The following is a 15,396-nucleotide window of genomic DNA, read 5'->3' as shown; positions in this document are numbered from 1 at the left end:
CTCATTAGGGCTGGAAGCCCTTTCACAGCTGTCAGCGCCAGCTCAGTACTAAATCAGACTTCAGGGGTAGGGCCAGGAAAGCCTTGGTAAGACCATTTATAACCGCCTTGTCAAAGACCCAAACCTTCCTTAGTCTAGGACTGGTCACTCAATGCAAAACTATGCAGTTTTTAAGTACCACATCCTTATGGAGAAAGTCCAACAGTGGTGAGGAAATGTTAGCCCTCTCAACATGGCAGTGTGTAAAAGAAGAATCACCACCATGTACATGATGATTTGCAAAAAAGTGGCTCAGAAAAGCTTTTCAGGAAGATGTGGTCAGCAGTATTCATTAGCCCTTCACACCTGCAGGTTTAATAATTTGGTTAGTTCTTCATCTTCCTTCCTGCTTGAAGCAACTGGCTGCTTAGCTATTAAGGCTAGAATCTATAACAGGCTGTCACAGGACTATGTTCCCTCTTCCCACACTGTGCTTTTTCATTTTAAGTCTCTGCCTCAGAGTTTAGCCTCTGGTATGGTTAAGTTTAAGCACTTATTGAACAGAAATTCCAAATGATAACAACTATAAACTTGACAAGACACAAAAAACTACCTGAAGGCACTGGAGAATGAACAAAAAGCAGGCAGATTCTGGAGACAGGTTGAAACTTAGAAGAAGGAAATGGAACAAGGTGAGTTCCCATTTTTATGGCTTTTAGGCTGACTGAAAACTGCAGTTGAAGAATCAGAGAAAACCAAAGATTCAGAGCAACCACAGCTGTTAGAAAGTGAGGGGGAAATCTCAGAAAAAGAGAACCAAAGAAAAGAGAATGAACCTCAAATTCTGTGCATAAACTCCATGCAAATCTCTGGCGGACCCCTGAACCACACATGTGCGGGGCAGACTTCAGATAATGATAAAAGAACTGAAATGAGATTTGAGCTGCTGCCTAAAACACAATGTAGTTTGAGGCCAATGAAGTTAAATGCCTGCCAACGCAAACGAAATCAGCACTCTCTTCAGAGGAATATAACAGAATTCACAGAGTAAACACTGAAAACATTCAGTTGTACACAATCTAAAATCACTCAGTATTTGAAGAACCTGAAAAATAAGACTCTTTCTCTAGAGAAAAGACAAACAATGGAAACCAACTGTGAGATGATTCAGATGTTGGATTTAGCAGAAAAGAATTTTAAAGCAGGTATAACTATGTTCACTAAAGCAAAGCAAAAGCCTGCTTGTCATGAATAAAAACAGGAAATCTCAGCAGAGAAATACAAGCAGAGTAACATATACTATCATTAATGACTCATGTTCTGAAGACAAGTAAGATGGGAATTAGAAAACAACTCAAATTCAAAAGTATCTCTGTTTAGGGGGAGATTTTTATTTCAAATGACTTTTATTTGTACCAAAACGAAATTGAAAGTTGCATGCTGACACTATAGGTAGGTAGTTTTTGCTCTTTGGAAGACTTGACCAGAGAGAAGTAGAAAGAATTTAGGGAAGTTTGGTAGGGACATTTTGCATATAGGTATTTTCATTTAGTGAGAATGTGAAAGATAGAGTTTTCTGTCTGGCATTCCTGGTATTCAACCAGGTCTGCTACTAGTTCTTAATGGATCAAATTCTTCTTTCAGAAGGTAGAACAGATGCTATGAAATATTTTTGCCATACATCTAAAGGAGGCAGGCTGCAGAAAATAGCAAGTGACTCTACAAGGAGAAGAGTGATGTTCAGAGAGAAAGCATAGAGGGCATCCAAATCTTGTCTTTTGAAGTGATTCTCTCATGGAATTACTAAATGAAGTATATGGAAAGGATAATCTCAAGCCCATTTTGGATCTCACACTGGTTCCTTTCTCCTTTGTTTGGATAATTCTACATATTGTGAGATATGTACTTTAGAAACAGAGACAGCTTCCCAGCTCCAAAGGTTCCTGGTACTCTCAAAAGCAGGACATGATAAGAAAGGGCACAACTTGCTTCCTGGCTAAAACAACAGGACTCAACTCACAAAGAGTGACAATAAGAAATGTTATCAACAAGATTGAAATTGTTTGTTTTGGAAATGGAAGTCACAGTTCCTCTGGGGCAAGAAGTGTGATTATTTAATTCAATTAAAACAAACAAACAATGCCCAAAGTAAGAAAATAAAAGCTCTCAAAGAGTATTCTTAGCAACTTTGTAATGCATACCAACTAAATTCAGTTTTCAGTGTTAAAATGGACAGTGTTAAAATGACTCTTTGACCTAAGACCTGAGTAGTCATTCAATCAGAAACAGAAAAAAAAAAAAAATAATAATAATCAGAAAAACTATAAAACTCCTCTTTTTATCATAGTTTTCCTACTTAAAACTTAACCACCAAATCATCCAATGATGTAAAATTCTAGAAACTTTACAAAATTCCTCTTTTTAAAATTTATTTTTTGTTATCAAAGAGAATGTCCAGAAACATTGAGTACTAAAGATCTGTTCATGGCATTGTTTTACAAAAGTTCCTAATGGAGTGTGAATATTTTATTTTCTGATGTATCCTTCACTTATTAATGGTGAGGTGGGTGAACTGATGCAATTACTTAAAAAAAAAAAAAATCCAGACAAAAACATCCATTCTCATTCTGAATCTGCTGATTGGAGTGAATTCAGTGGTTACAATAGCACCACTGGCAAAGGATCAACCTCCTGATGTAGGGAGCTATTCGGGGTCTTCTCATTAGGTCACAAAGGTCTTTCAGATATAGGCACCATGTTTGAAGTCTCACACAAAATGTCTGTGTCACTTAAATTACACAATGTGGCAGTGTTTGTCTCATGGGGACATAATCTTGAAAGAAGGGGCAAAATAGAAAACAATCTGTTTGTATGTTATATGTGAGTACATTATTGGACTGTGCATGAGTTGAAGGGCATTGTGGCCCTTGTTAAAGAGTAATTCCACCAATGAAGCATCTGTCAGTTCCCAACTGCTCCTGGTGCTTGAAGGTGTCTACTCATTTCACCATGTGTTGTAAGGTCAGGGCCTTCTTCGTCTACTGTTTGGCTCAAATGGTTTTAACTGAGTTTAGTTGTCCTTCTCTTCCATCTAAGCTTTACTTCTCAGCCTCAGGATATGTGGGGTACTTGACCGTTTCTATCTTCTCTCGGACTTTGTAGGAGGGATATAGGCCCGTCCTTCCCAGTTTCCTGTTGACACCTTTAGAATAGCCATCCCAATGATTTCCAGCCACACCAATGATATCTCCAGGTTCCATGGGGATTTCATCTACAGTTCGAGGTTGGTGAGGATAAATGGCAATCTGGTTGTGGGCATTTTGGCCCCCAAAATAGTAGATGTCATCCAAAGAATGGAAGTTTGCAGAAGCATCAGGATGAAGTGTTTGCATGATTTCATAAGCGACTCGACAGACCTTGGGAAAGAATGAAAAAAAATGTATTAGTATACATGAGATCTTCTTCATAGCAAACTGAAGGCCCTTGACTAAACAGACTAAGACTAGAACAGGACTAGGACCGGGAGGATGGGAAGTAGTAGATTCTAGTCACAAGTTTTTACTCTATTTGCTCTGAGATACGGTACAAATCATTCTTCATCTTTGTGTATCTTTTTTTTTTTTTTAAACATAAAAGATTACTATAGCTAACGTCTTTGGGAACAAAATATAAACTACAAAGTACTTCAAGAAGATGAATCAGTTTTAACGAACATTTATTAAGAGCTTCACAGTACACCTCGTGTTGAGCACTGGTTACAGAAAAATGAGTAAGACATAGTTTGTGTCCTTGAAGAATTTAAGGTTGAGGATTAGGAATATAAATACTTTACACAAACGCTGCTGCTCCCTTCCCTTCATTCAGTCTCAATGAAATGCATACTCTCTTCTGCTAGATTTGGACTTATCTCAGAACTCTTCTCAAAAGAAATTCATGTAATTATTGACAATGAACTAGCTTTGGCAAGTGAGCTAAAACATATCTGCCATTTCTGTTCTAGAGTTTTAAGTGTCCTGAGTAGATATAAGCATTCGAGGACTGAAATAAGATGTGCTAATCTTTGGTGAAGATGTATCTGCCTGATGCATGTAAGGCTACTTAAAAGATTCCTATGTCCAGAGAATATCTACCATGCCCACTGGATGGCCACTGAAATTCCACAATCTGAGATTCACACATTGAATCTGATGCTTGGTGATAAAGTTGAACTATAACTATTTTCATAGGGGGATAGCATTTTAAGCAATTAAAAAATATGTTCATTATAGAGCAAATGGGTTTCAGGAACTTCTCTAAAAATAGGTGAAGACAGAAGAGAGAATGCTATCATTTTGCTTCTTCCATTATACATTGTGAACAGAGAACTCAAGTCATATTAAAAAAAATTTTTTTCCCTAAATCTCCAGTTGTAGTTGTCTCAGTTAATTAAGCTTTATTGTCTCTATACCAATACTTTTGCATTTATTTAAAATGATACTACTAACAGTAATTGTTGACCTGCTCAGTGGAGCAATTTAGGATTGCCCAACAGTCTTTTAAAACTCTGGTATTTATGAGATCAAAAGTGAGTGGAGGCACTCATCCTTAATTGTTATGAGCAAATGAAATCTGATTAGGTTAAGCATCACCTTAACCTCTTAAAGAATCTGAATTTCAGGAACTTGAGGGATGCTTTTCAAATGCTATATGTAACTTGCAAATGAAACTAAGTTTAGAAAATATTTAAAATTTTGCAAATATGGACTAAAATACAAGGAGAATCAGTGACCTGCCCAAATTCTAGTGCTAGAATTTCAACTAGTCATAGAACCAAGACAATGACTTTACTTGTAAGTTTCTACTTCATTAACAAACTAACTTTATATTGGGGATGCCATGGTACAACTGAGATCACCATTAAAAAACTGAGACTATAGCGAAATGAGGGTCAAAAAGGTTTGGAATGGGAACATCAAAGTCAGCCAAAGGCCCACACAGGGCAAGCAAAATCAAGTGGAGCGTCTGGGAAGGAAGAAACTAATTAAAACAAAGCAGCTCGGACAACAGCCAAGTATAGTTAACAGTGATAGAGGCTAATATTTTCTGAGTTTTTGCTGTTGGACATTGTTTGTAGGTATTATTTAATTTAATCCTCTAAGTAGCCCCATACAATTCTATCATACTCATTTTAGAGGTGTCAAAGTTCAGTTAAGGAATCTGCCCAAGGTTACACTATTATTAAGTAGTAGATTCCAGTTTGGAACTCAGGCAGTTTGTGTATGTTTGTAAACTCCTAAGCATATTTTCTCTTGTAGATCCTGTTCTCCATGTTTGGATTATAACACCAGAATGGTAAAACACAGGGCCAAGGCAAGCCATGGGCAAACTTGACAGTTGTTCCCCACCACCCCCCACCCCCGAGCCCCTCCACTCACTCTTCAATTATATCTAGCCAGGAATGCAGGAGCTTGCACTGCCTTTGGGAGGACCACAATGTCAGTGTGGCAACAAACCCTGATGTAGCTCCTCCTCTCCACTATTAAGTGTCTCAGTCTCATAAAGACACTGCCTTCAGTCCTACACCCTTAGGGACCTGCTTTCTTTGGGGGATAATCCTAATAATCAATATATATTTTGGTATCCACAGTTGTTGCTGTGTCAGCCTATGGATAACATGTATTTTCTTCAAACAAAGAAAAATGAATGGTAGAAATTTCAGACACTGAGATGGGCCAATATGGGGACCTTTATCCTTTTCATAATAATGGTAACCCTATGAGTTGGTTGCTGTTATTATCCATATTTTACAGCAGAAGAAACAAGCCCCAGAAATATTAAGTAGATTTCAAAAAAAAGGGGGGGAGGGATAGGGGAGGAAGGAGCTAGTAAATGGTACAGCCACAATCACAGTTCTTTTGGGCTCTCAGCTGTACACTAAACTGCCTTAGGATAAGAACCTAGTACTGTGCCTGCCACATAGTAGGAGCTCAGAAAGAGCTGTTGAATGAATACTGCTTCATTCATAATACTAGCCTAGCAGTGAAGATCCAAGTCCACGAGTGGTATTTAATCCCCAAGATCCCATATAACATTCTTTGTAGTTAAAAAATTTCTCTATTTTAGCCATCGGGAAATTTACTGCAAAGGGCTAGAAAGAGTACTATAATGTTGATGTTTGCATTTAATTACCCTTAGGCTTCATCACTAGGCTTTACTAATCCAAATTGTGTGGCAGGTAAATGAAGGCTTTCAGTTGATATCAATACTCAGTTTGATACTAGACAGGTAGCATGATGGATGCAAACCCTCTGGCTTACAAAGCAGTGGCTGGCCATATGTAGTAAGTTTCATTTCATTTATTTCATGTCAGTGTATCATTTAGTACACCACTAAGCACACAGTAATGGGTAAGAGCAAAAATGTTGCCAAAGAATAAAACACAGATACAACTGTATTAAACCAAATAAATAAATAAGGAGAGGAAGGTCCATTAACCTGAATTTTATCCCTGAGGAGTAACCAGCTGAGTTTATATGAGACTCCAAAGCCTCAGAGCAGATGGGATCTTGTTTTGTTGTCAAAATAGATGGGGCTGGGAGATCTCCTAGTGTGAGAAGTTAGAAGTAGTTCTGGTCTCTTTTGGTGATGCTGAGAGATCCATGCACTTTTCCTACAAACTATGTTGTTCTGCTATTCGATGAGAGAACAAACAATATCCACTGTTGTTTCATGGGCCATACCTCAATGCCAGAGTCATCTGTCTAGAATAAAATGAATGTAGTATATGGTTTTTCCCTTTGGGCTTTCCAACATCTGATTCGAAGTGTAATGAGGCCAGTTGTGTTATGTGTGGATTTGGAATCAGACAACGGAGAGTGCCATGAGTATGTTGTATTAAGTGTGAAAAAGAAAAGTGTCACAGGGGGGAAAAAAGTAAATTTGTCCTATGGTGATTTTAATGGTTGAAACTACTGAAAAATGTTGACTGCTTCTTAAACAATGCTGTTGACCCAAAGCCTACTTTAAAGTGAGCATCTATGACAATGTCTGTAATCTGATTACAGAGTAATAAAAACTGATTCAAAAATCTGATAAACAATAATAACTTCTGTTATTTCACCAACTGCAGTTCCTTTGCTTCATATTTTTTTTTAAATTTTTTTTTAACGTTTATTTATTTTTGAGACAGAGAGAGACAGAGCATGAACAGGGGAGGGGCAGAGAGAGAGGGAGACACAGAATCTGAAACGGGCTCCAGGCTCTGAGCTGTCAGCACAGAGCCCGACGTGGGGCTCGAACTCACGGACCGTGAGATCATGACCTGAGCCGAAGTCGGACGCTTAACTGACCAAGCCACCCAGGCGCCCCTCTTTGCTTCATATTTAAGACAGTTTTATTAAATAGGAAAATAAGTGACAAAGTAGATGCTTTGGGTATAGGCAACTTCCAGTAACACAGAACACGATTACAGTATTTGGTAGAATAGTTTGGAATGTGATTGCACAGCTTTCAAAACTTACTTGATATTATTGGAAAATGTTAATACTGCCTCTAATTTTCAGATTAAATCCTGAGGATTGTTTTCTTCAATTTATGAGGCTTTTAGAACAAACTTGGTTTTGAGAAACAGTTCTGATGAAGGGATTCAGAAAACTAAGTGCAACAACAGTAACAAAATTAGAGCACAGAGTCATATTATTGGCTTAAAAAAATTTTTTTTTTCATTTAAGGAGAGAAAATTCCCAGATCCCATTTATGAATATAAAACCAAGAAAGCTTAGAAGCCCTGAGACTGAGGGGGATGGGTCCAAAGCCTTATAAGGAATCCCGATTAAGGCGCCGTGATAGTCGTGCCTATAGTTTCTCAAACATCAATCAAGTCTTGCATTTTTCCTTTGGGCATGACATTTCATTCTTCCATTATCATTTACAGTCATTCATGGTCAACATATAAACTCTTTCTCACTATTCTCTTATGCTGTAATAGTGCTCAAAGGATAGTTCACAGGAGACAAAACTGTCAAAGCATTATGAAGAAGATATTAAACTTGTTGTCACTTTCTAATAATCTCTTGGAATATCAAGGAAAGTTTGAGAGTTGGTTGTTCATATTTTATTCTGGGCTGAGATTTGATTCCCAGTGTTTTATTCTTTTGTCACCATTTTGGAAGTTAACATTTTAGTCTTCTCCCATTTTCTAGTATGCCTATGGCATATATAGGAACATCTGCAGGTTAATTTCCCTAAAGTCAACAAGTACATAATTTTACTTGCACTTGTTAAAGCAAATACTATTACTTATCATTTACCCTTTGGGAATGAAGAGCTTTTGTTCCTGAAAATTTATATTATATGGTGATGTTCTCTTTCAGTAGCTAAATAAAATAGAGTTGAGGTGGCATGTTGGCACAGAGAAATTAAAATGTTGAATGTTACTGGCTACTCTTCTCAACGAAGAACTGTTATACCCGCTCAATGCACATGATTATTTGGTGGAACCTAAACATTGCCCATGAGCACAAGCAGAAGTAACAGAGTCCTTGACTATCATGTTTCTCGCTCCTCCTAAAACATGAGAGTGTATGGTCTGAAATGGGGCCATGTGAAAAAAGCTTGCTAAAATAAATACCGTAGAGTCTCTCTAACAGGCAAAGGTATTCCTATACCTTTCCCTACATAAATGACAACAGCTACTAACATTGTATTTAATACATCACTAAGTACTTCTCAGTGCTTTACATATAACTTTTAATCATCCCCAAAACTCTATATAGTAGGTGCTACTACTATTTTACAGGCAGGGAAAAATAGGTCAGTGACATTCTAAGTAATCTGTTCAAATGTCACCCGGATATACTAAGTGGTCAAAGTTAGATTTAAACCCAGACTGATCCCAGAATCCATGTTGCCTCAATCTTGTTCTCTGCCTAGAAGTCAATGGCTTGGCATTTTCATGCTATCCGTGACTTTTTCTCACACTCCATTGGCGATTATGATGAGACATTTCTGGGGCAATTTCAAACAATTCCAATTTTGGTTTATGGCAAGAGAACTTCTACAATCAAGCAACCAATTTCATTCACACTGTAAAAATAGTGAACCGTACCAAACCCATTTTTTTCTAAAAACATTTTCAAAAAATGCTGGAGTGTAAGTAAGCCCAAAGATTTATCAGTGAATGTGGAATTATTCCAATCTCAAAGGCTACAGCTGATAGTCATCAAGAAAGGTATGTGATGATGGCAGTGATCATATTTAGCAAACTGCTCCTCATTATATAAGTGTATTTTTACTGTTAAACTTTTAATTCTGAACCCTAACATAAAAACTTCTGAGATATTCAAGTCTATTTTGGGATACAAGGTATTAGTTTGAGTTTTGCTTTGGTTCAAATGAATAAAAGTTATTTTGGATGAACCGTTACTTGTCAAGCGTTTTTAGAAACAATATAGTATATGCGCAAATCTCATTCCTTTGGAGAGAAAAAGTCCTCTGAACACCACTCTTTCTTCATATGAACAACTTCTCTGAACCTGAGGTCTGGAGAACACACTGAAGTTGATATTATTCGCAAAATAGAACAAAGTAGTATGAACAATAATACGCCCCTCAAGCTTGGACGGATTTCCACTATCATCAGGTAAGAGAAGTTCTGATTTCTGGGTCGAAGTTAGAATCATGAGGTTGTATGAATCAAAAATTCTACAGCACATCCTTGAAAAGAAAAAAAAAGATTTTCTTTCCAGAATGAGCCTAATGGTATTATTAAGAGCTGGAAGAAGGAAAGCAAAATACAGCACATCCCTATAAGTCTCAGTGCCTGCCTACATGCAAGGCTGCTCAATGTTCAGACATGTATATATTTATTTCATTTTCCAGCTTTCTGACCACAGCAGTGATTCTCAATAAAGGCGATTTTGTCCTCCCCACTGCTGTGGGATATTTGGCAACATCTGAAGATATTTTCAGTTGTCACAACTTGAGATGGGGGTGCTATTGGCCAGGAACGCTGCTCAGTATCTTACAATGCCCAGGACAGTACCTCACAACAAAGTACCTGACTATAATGCTAATAGTGCCTAGGTTGAGAAACCCTGGACTTTAGATAGGCCTAAAATCTAGGCCTACAGAGGAGGTGCTCCACTTGGGAAAAATGACCCTTGATTCACTCATTCAAAACAATAAGCATTCAAAAATGTGTATCGAGGTAGTTACTAGTCATTTGCACCTGTTGATCAGGTGGGCACCTAGCCAGATTCTCAGTAACAGTTGAGAGATACCAAGTAATTATAATACCCCTGTCTACCTCCTATGAGAATAGAAAAGGGAGCTTCTCAAAGATGGAATCCTCATCCCAGTTAGGAAAAAACATCAGCAGTGGATGCCTTCATGGGAACTTGAAGGCCAAGGAAATTTTCTGTTCTGATGAGGACTGCTGCTATGTGACTTCTGTTCTGGGTAGCTGTCTCTGGGTAGGTTGTATTCTTATTCCATACTGAAGGAACTCCTAGTCTTTGCTGAGACAGGTATCTTTCCAACAATCATATCATTGTCCCATTGTGACAATGTGCATTGTCACAAAATTAAAAAAAAAAAAACTGTCCATTTCTTTATACTCTCTGAAGTATATTCCCATGAAAATGATGCGACCTTCCTTTTCACATTTTCTTTTCTCTGCTTCTTTTAAGCTTTTAGGCATACATTTATCTTACATGATCTATATTTCTTGGTAATTATTCTCCAATTATTTCATATGAGTATTTTGCTCACTAGATTCTGGACCAGGATAAGATCTATATATTCAATCTCTCTGGAAATCCCCTCTGCACCTAATATAATTCTGAGCACAAATAGTCATTTAACAGCTTGTTGAATGAACTAACCAGTAATATGCACATAAATGAGAGAGCAGAATAAAACCAACGATAAATATTTCTATGCTGATATTCCACTGTGTATGCAAGGCTGATTGGGCCACTCATAAAAACAAATACACCAAGCCCCTACCATACAATTATCTGCAACAATTAAACTCAAAAGAATGATTACAATATGGTATTGCTTAAATTTAATGTATAGTTTCTTGCATGGTAGAAATGTAATAGGACTTGAAAAAGAATTACATTTACTCTTTATTTTCTATAAAGCAATTGAGTGAGACACAATGCTTGGCATTTCAGTCTCTCAGTATCAGTGCATCGATGTGTAGAAGTGGATGGATTCCGGCTGCATACTGACTGTATGCAAAATCAGAAAGTATTAAGTAAGTGTACTTACTTGCTATTTCAGTTAAATGCTGTGAACATGCCAAGTACTTTAAACAACTCCAGTAGCGGCCTCAGCAGAGATGTATTCAACCATTGCTGGCAAGCAACTAAATACTCGGTGTACTTGAATAGCTACTTTTTTGAAGGGGAAGGGGATGGAATTTCCCCATTCTTTCACAAAAGGGATTGTTCCCAAATATTAAGAAAATTACATCTGAGTCATGATAACTTTAAACACACACACATACACAAACCCAAGAACTTCCTGAACTCAATATGACCAAAAAATACTGACCACTTAAAAATACCCTACTATCACTTACCTGGGATGAAAAAGTACACACTAGGAAGTCTGCCTGGGAGAGAAAGTGTATATCCAGGATCACACCCCGAAGCGAATTTTCTGTGTAGCGATTGTGTAGTCCGGCTGACCAAGAGATAGAGTTATCACTAATAAATTCGTAAGTGGGGTACCTGTAAAAAAGAAATAAATTTTTACATAGTCACTGAAATCACAGTACTCTATCAGGATGTAGTATCTTATCAGGAGGAGGCAGAACTACTCCTTTGACCAAAGCTCTTTTTTCTAACAGTAAGGAGAGCTTTAATTATGGCGTTCAACAGAGTAGTTGATGACGCATCTTTGAATCCATCAGTGGGATAGCAAACATTCTGGAGTATGTTACATGTTATTGGCACATCATATAATATACACGTACATGTATCAAAATGACCCCTCACGTATCAAAATTCGTAAGAGTTGAAGGCTCCTTATTTTCTTTGTAATGAGTGACTTCTATGAGGTTTTTCAAGCTGCCTTCACATTTGGCCATTGAACTTTTCCTTTAGAATATAAAAATCGTGATTAAATTTCATTTAAATTTTTGACTTAGAATTTGTGATCATTGAGACTTATCTCCCCTAACCCCCATCCTCAAAGCACCATCTTACCAACAACAATAATGGAAAACTAGTTTAATTCATTTATAAAAACAAATTCCTTGTAGATGTCAACTAAGCAAGATTTTGGTAGTCTTGAGATCGGGTATGTGCTTAAAAATATTAAAACAGGATATCTTTAAAAAGCCTACCATATGTTCAAATGATTCTACTGTGAATTAAGAGGTTTAATTATACTCTAGTATAGAGTGACTACATTTTCTTCGTGCATGGGGTAGATCTTCAGAGTTAAGTTGTGAACTTTGGGACTTACAAGAAAATGGGCTAATAATCGTACCTGCTTTATACAGTTTTGTAGGAATTAAATACATTAAGCAATGTAAAGTGCATAGAGGAGTCCCACACATGTAGTAAATACTCAGTAAATATTAGCTGTGATTGTTAAACATTCTTCTGCGGATACCCAGCTGGTCTTATTCCTTACTTCCTTTAGATCTCTGCTGAAATACAGCCTTATTAGTGAGGACTTTGGCAATTTCTATCTCTTTCACCTGCTTAACTTTTCTTCATGACCTTTATTATCATTTGACATAATATGTATTTACTATTTATTTACTGCTTGTATCTATTCCCACCTCCATCATCCCTAAGTGGAATGTAAACTCTATAATGAGGCATTTCATCTGCTTTGTTCAATGTATTATTCTCAGTACCTAGAAGAGAATCCGGAATATAACAGGATCAATGAATATTTGTTGACAGGGTAATAGTTCCTATTTATAAACCCCAAACCATCAAGAGTCAGTTTACATGTCTGTCTCCCACACAGTATTCCCCAAAGGTTGGGACTATACTTTTCTTGGCATCACACAATGCTGTGTGAGTCAATACATGCTACATCGGTAGTACTCACTACCTATGTCTGGGACTTCTTCCTCAGCCCCTAACAGCTGCTTCAGATTTCTCTCCATTTCACAGCCACCAAGGAGCTTCTTCTCATTGCCTCTAATGATGACTGTGACGGCAAAGTCCCCGAATGCTGTTTCAGACTGGTAATCAGTGTTCAGATCCATTTGGCTTCATTATTTTTGACATTTTACCCTCCTCAGCCCTGAATCAGGGAGGCGAAGGAAATGTCACAATTGTTCTAAAAAGAAAACAACCCCAAGGACTTTTAATGGGATTCTTGTGGAGCTGCATATCCAGGTATGGGGCAGAAACAGCAACAAATAAATATGAAAAGGCCGGAGGAGAGAGGAGAGGGAATTGTTAAAACACACCAGTACAATTTTTATCCTTGAATAGAAACTAACTCTGTCAGCAAGGTTTGGGTGCTGAATGAAAAGAGTGATCTTTTTACTGAGAAGTGACAGTAACTTTAATGCCCTTCCTAACTTAAAGACCCCTCCCTAGAACCAAACCAAAAGAACACCTAAGTTCCTCAGGGCTCATCTGTATGTGCAAAAGACTGCTTGATGAAGGATACTGAGTTTGGAAAAAGAAACTGAAACAAAGTAAATAATGGAAGAGGGAGACTTTGCATCTCCAATAATGAGCATGGAAATTTTTGCACAAACATGCTTCTTTCTTGTCTTTTGCCCATAAGTATGTTGGCAGAGGAATTCTTTTACTGTGAGGTTGTAGAGATTGGCAGTGATAAAAAGAATATTGTTTTCCTCTTCCACCTTATAAAAATTTGTTTATATTACTCACAAAGGACTAAGTTAAAGTTATAAACTGACAACACATTTTCTTTTCTAAAGTCTTTCTCCAGGCTGAGGGAGATACTCTTCATGATTTCACTGCACCTGGTATACAACTCCTTCCGGACATCCATCTAACTACACTGTAATTATTTGTTACACCTATACTGCGCACCAGTTGGATACTCCTGAAAAAAAGGAGCAGCATATTACCTTCTATTTCTCTTTGTATTCCTAGTGCCCTGTAACTGTATCTAGCATATTACAGTTCAATAAAATAATGAAAAAATTAACCACTCTTTACGGCTGAGCCTTCATTTCACAGGGCAACCAAACACTTAACAAAAACTTTTAAATAAGTTTTTCTTGCCTCTATTTATGTAAATGAAACTAAGTTTAGGAGTGCTCATCTAGCATTTTTGATAAAGAGCAAACTACATATGTAAATATTTACCCTGGGAGATTTTTAAAGACTTGTTTCTTCTCCTGTTTCACCCCTGCTCCCAATCTCCACATCTTAGGATACAATGTTGGACAGACAACTTTAATAGTTCTTACTTCTTTGCCAATGAGTGTGATTTAAACACTCTACCAGTGATTACCTAAGAGAGTTATCTCCACATTGGCAATGGTTGCCACAGTCAGTGGGATGCGGTGCCAAAATCTCACGGATGAACTCAGTCTTAACCTAGAGAAACCTGATGTATGATACCAAGCAGCAAGACATTAACTGCTCATTTTCACACAGAAGCCACACATGTAAAGCTAACCTTGACCGCTTTTACAAAAGATAAGCTACCCAGAAAATAGATTCTCCTCTGACTGTGTGAATTCTATGTATCATTTAACCATCATTCTCAGTTCTTTACCCTCTTGAAGCACAAAGTATCATAATGACCCTGTACTCAATATACTGTGATGAGAGATTCATTCATGCTTCTGGTCTCCTAAAACAATGGCAGAGGTTTTATGATTTGCTTAGGTTTCAAAACCAATCCTGACAGGTCTAAAACAGAGTTCAGAGTAGAAAAACACAGAAGCAAAATAATGAGAAACAGCATCTACATTCCTGAGAAGATCTTCAAAATGACTCAGAAAATTAAAATGAAAGGACTTGCAAAGAGGTAAAAAAAGAAGTGCATAAAATGCTGCTGCAACATTTCTAACAGAATATGGGAAAGCTGTCTCTTGAACTACCATAGACAGAGGAGATAGTAGCTGCTGACCATGAAAAGGAAATTCAAGTTTTACTAGTCCCATAATCGTGGTAACTACTAATGCCAACTGTACTGTAAGGGTTGCTTAATACAAAAATACCATGCTGTACTATGGATCAAAGTTGTAAGATGCCCATATCCTTTTATCTAAATATTTCCAAAGCCTGAAACCTAGCTTAAGGAAATAATGTGGATAACTTTAGGAACACACTGTAGCATTATTTATAAGAGTAAAAAACTGGAAATGACGTTAAGTGTCCAATATTAGAATGAGCAAGTAAGCAATGGCACATCCATACAGCAGGTATGTAGTCATTAAAGGGGACATTTAAGATAATTATTGTTTTAGTG

General features: G+C 37.3%; 1 protein-coding gene across 16 annotated transcripts in view; it reads right to left on the bottom strand.

Annotated features, from left to right (window-relative positions):
- Positions 1-2,391: 2,391 nt before the first annotated feature.
- Positions 2,392-15,396, bottom strand: part of FUT8 (fucosyltransferase 8) — a 310,512-nt gene continuing 297,507 nt past the window's right edge. For all 16 annotated transcript variants that reach the window (XM_047862655.1, XM_047862657.1, XM_047862658.1 and 13 more), the window contains 2 exons: positions 11,549-11,699; positions 2,392-3,395 (listed from right to left, as the gene is read on the bottom strand). In XM_047862655.1, coding sequence (XP_047718611.1) covers positions 3,078-3,395; positions 11,549-11,699 — 469 coding nt within the window. In that variant the 3' untranslated portion in view covers positions 2,392-3,077. The remainder of the gene's footprint in view (positions 3,396-11,548; positions 11,700-15,396) is intronic.

The sequence above is a fragment of the Prionailurus viverrinus genome, chromosome B3 (genome assembly GCF_022837055.1).
Source record: "Prionailurus viverrinus isolate Anna chromosome B3, UM_Priviv_1.0, whole genome shotgun sequence".
NCBI classification, from domain to species: Eukaryota; Metazoa; Chordata; class Mammalia; order Carnivora; family Felidae; genus Prionailurus; species Prionailurus viverrinus.
This window is presented reverse-complemented; position numbering and strand designations above follow the sequence as displayed.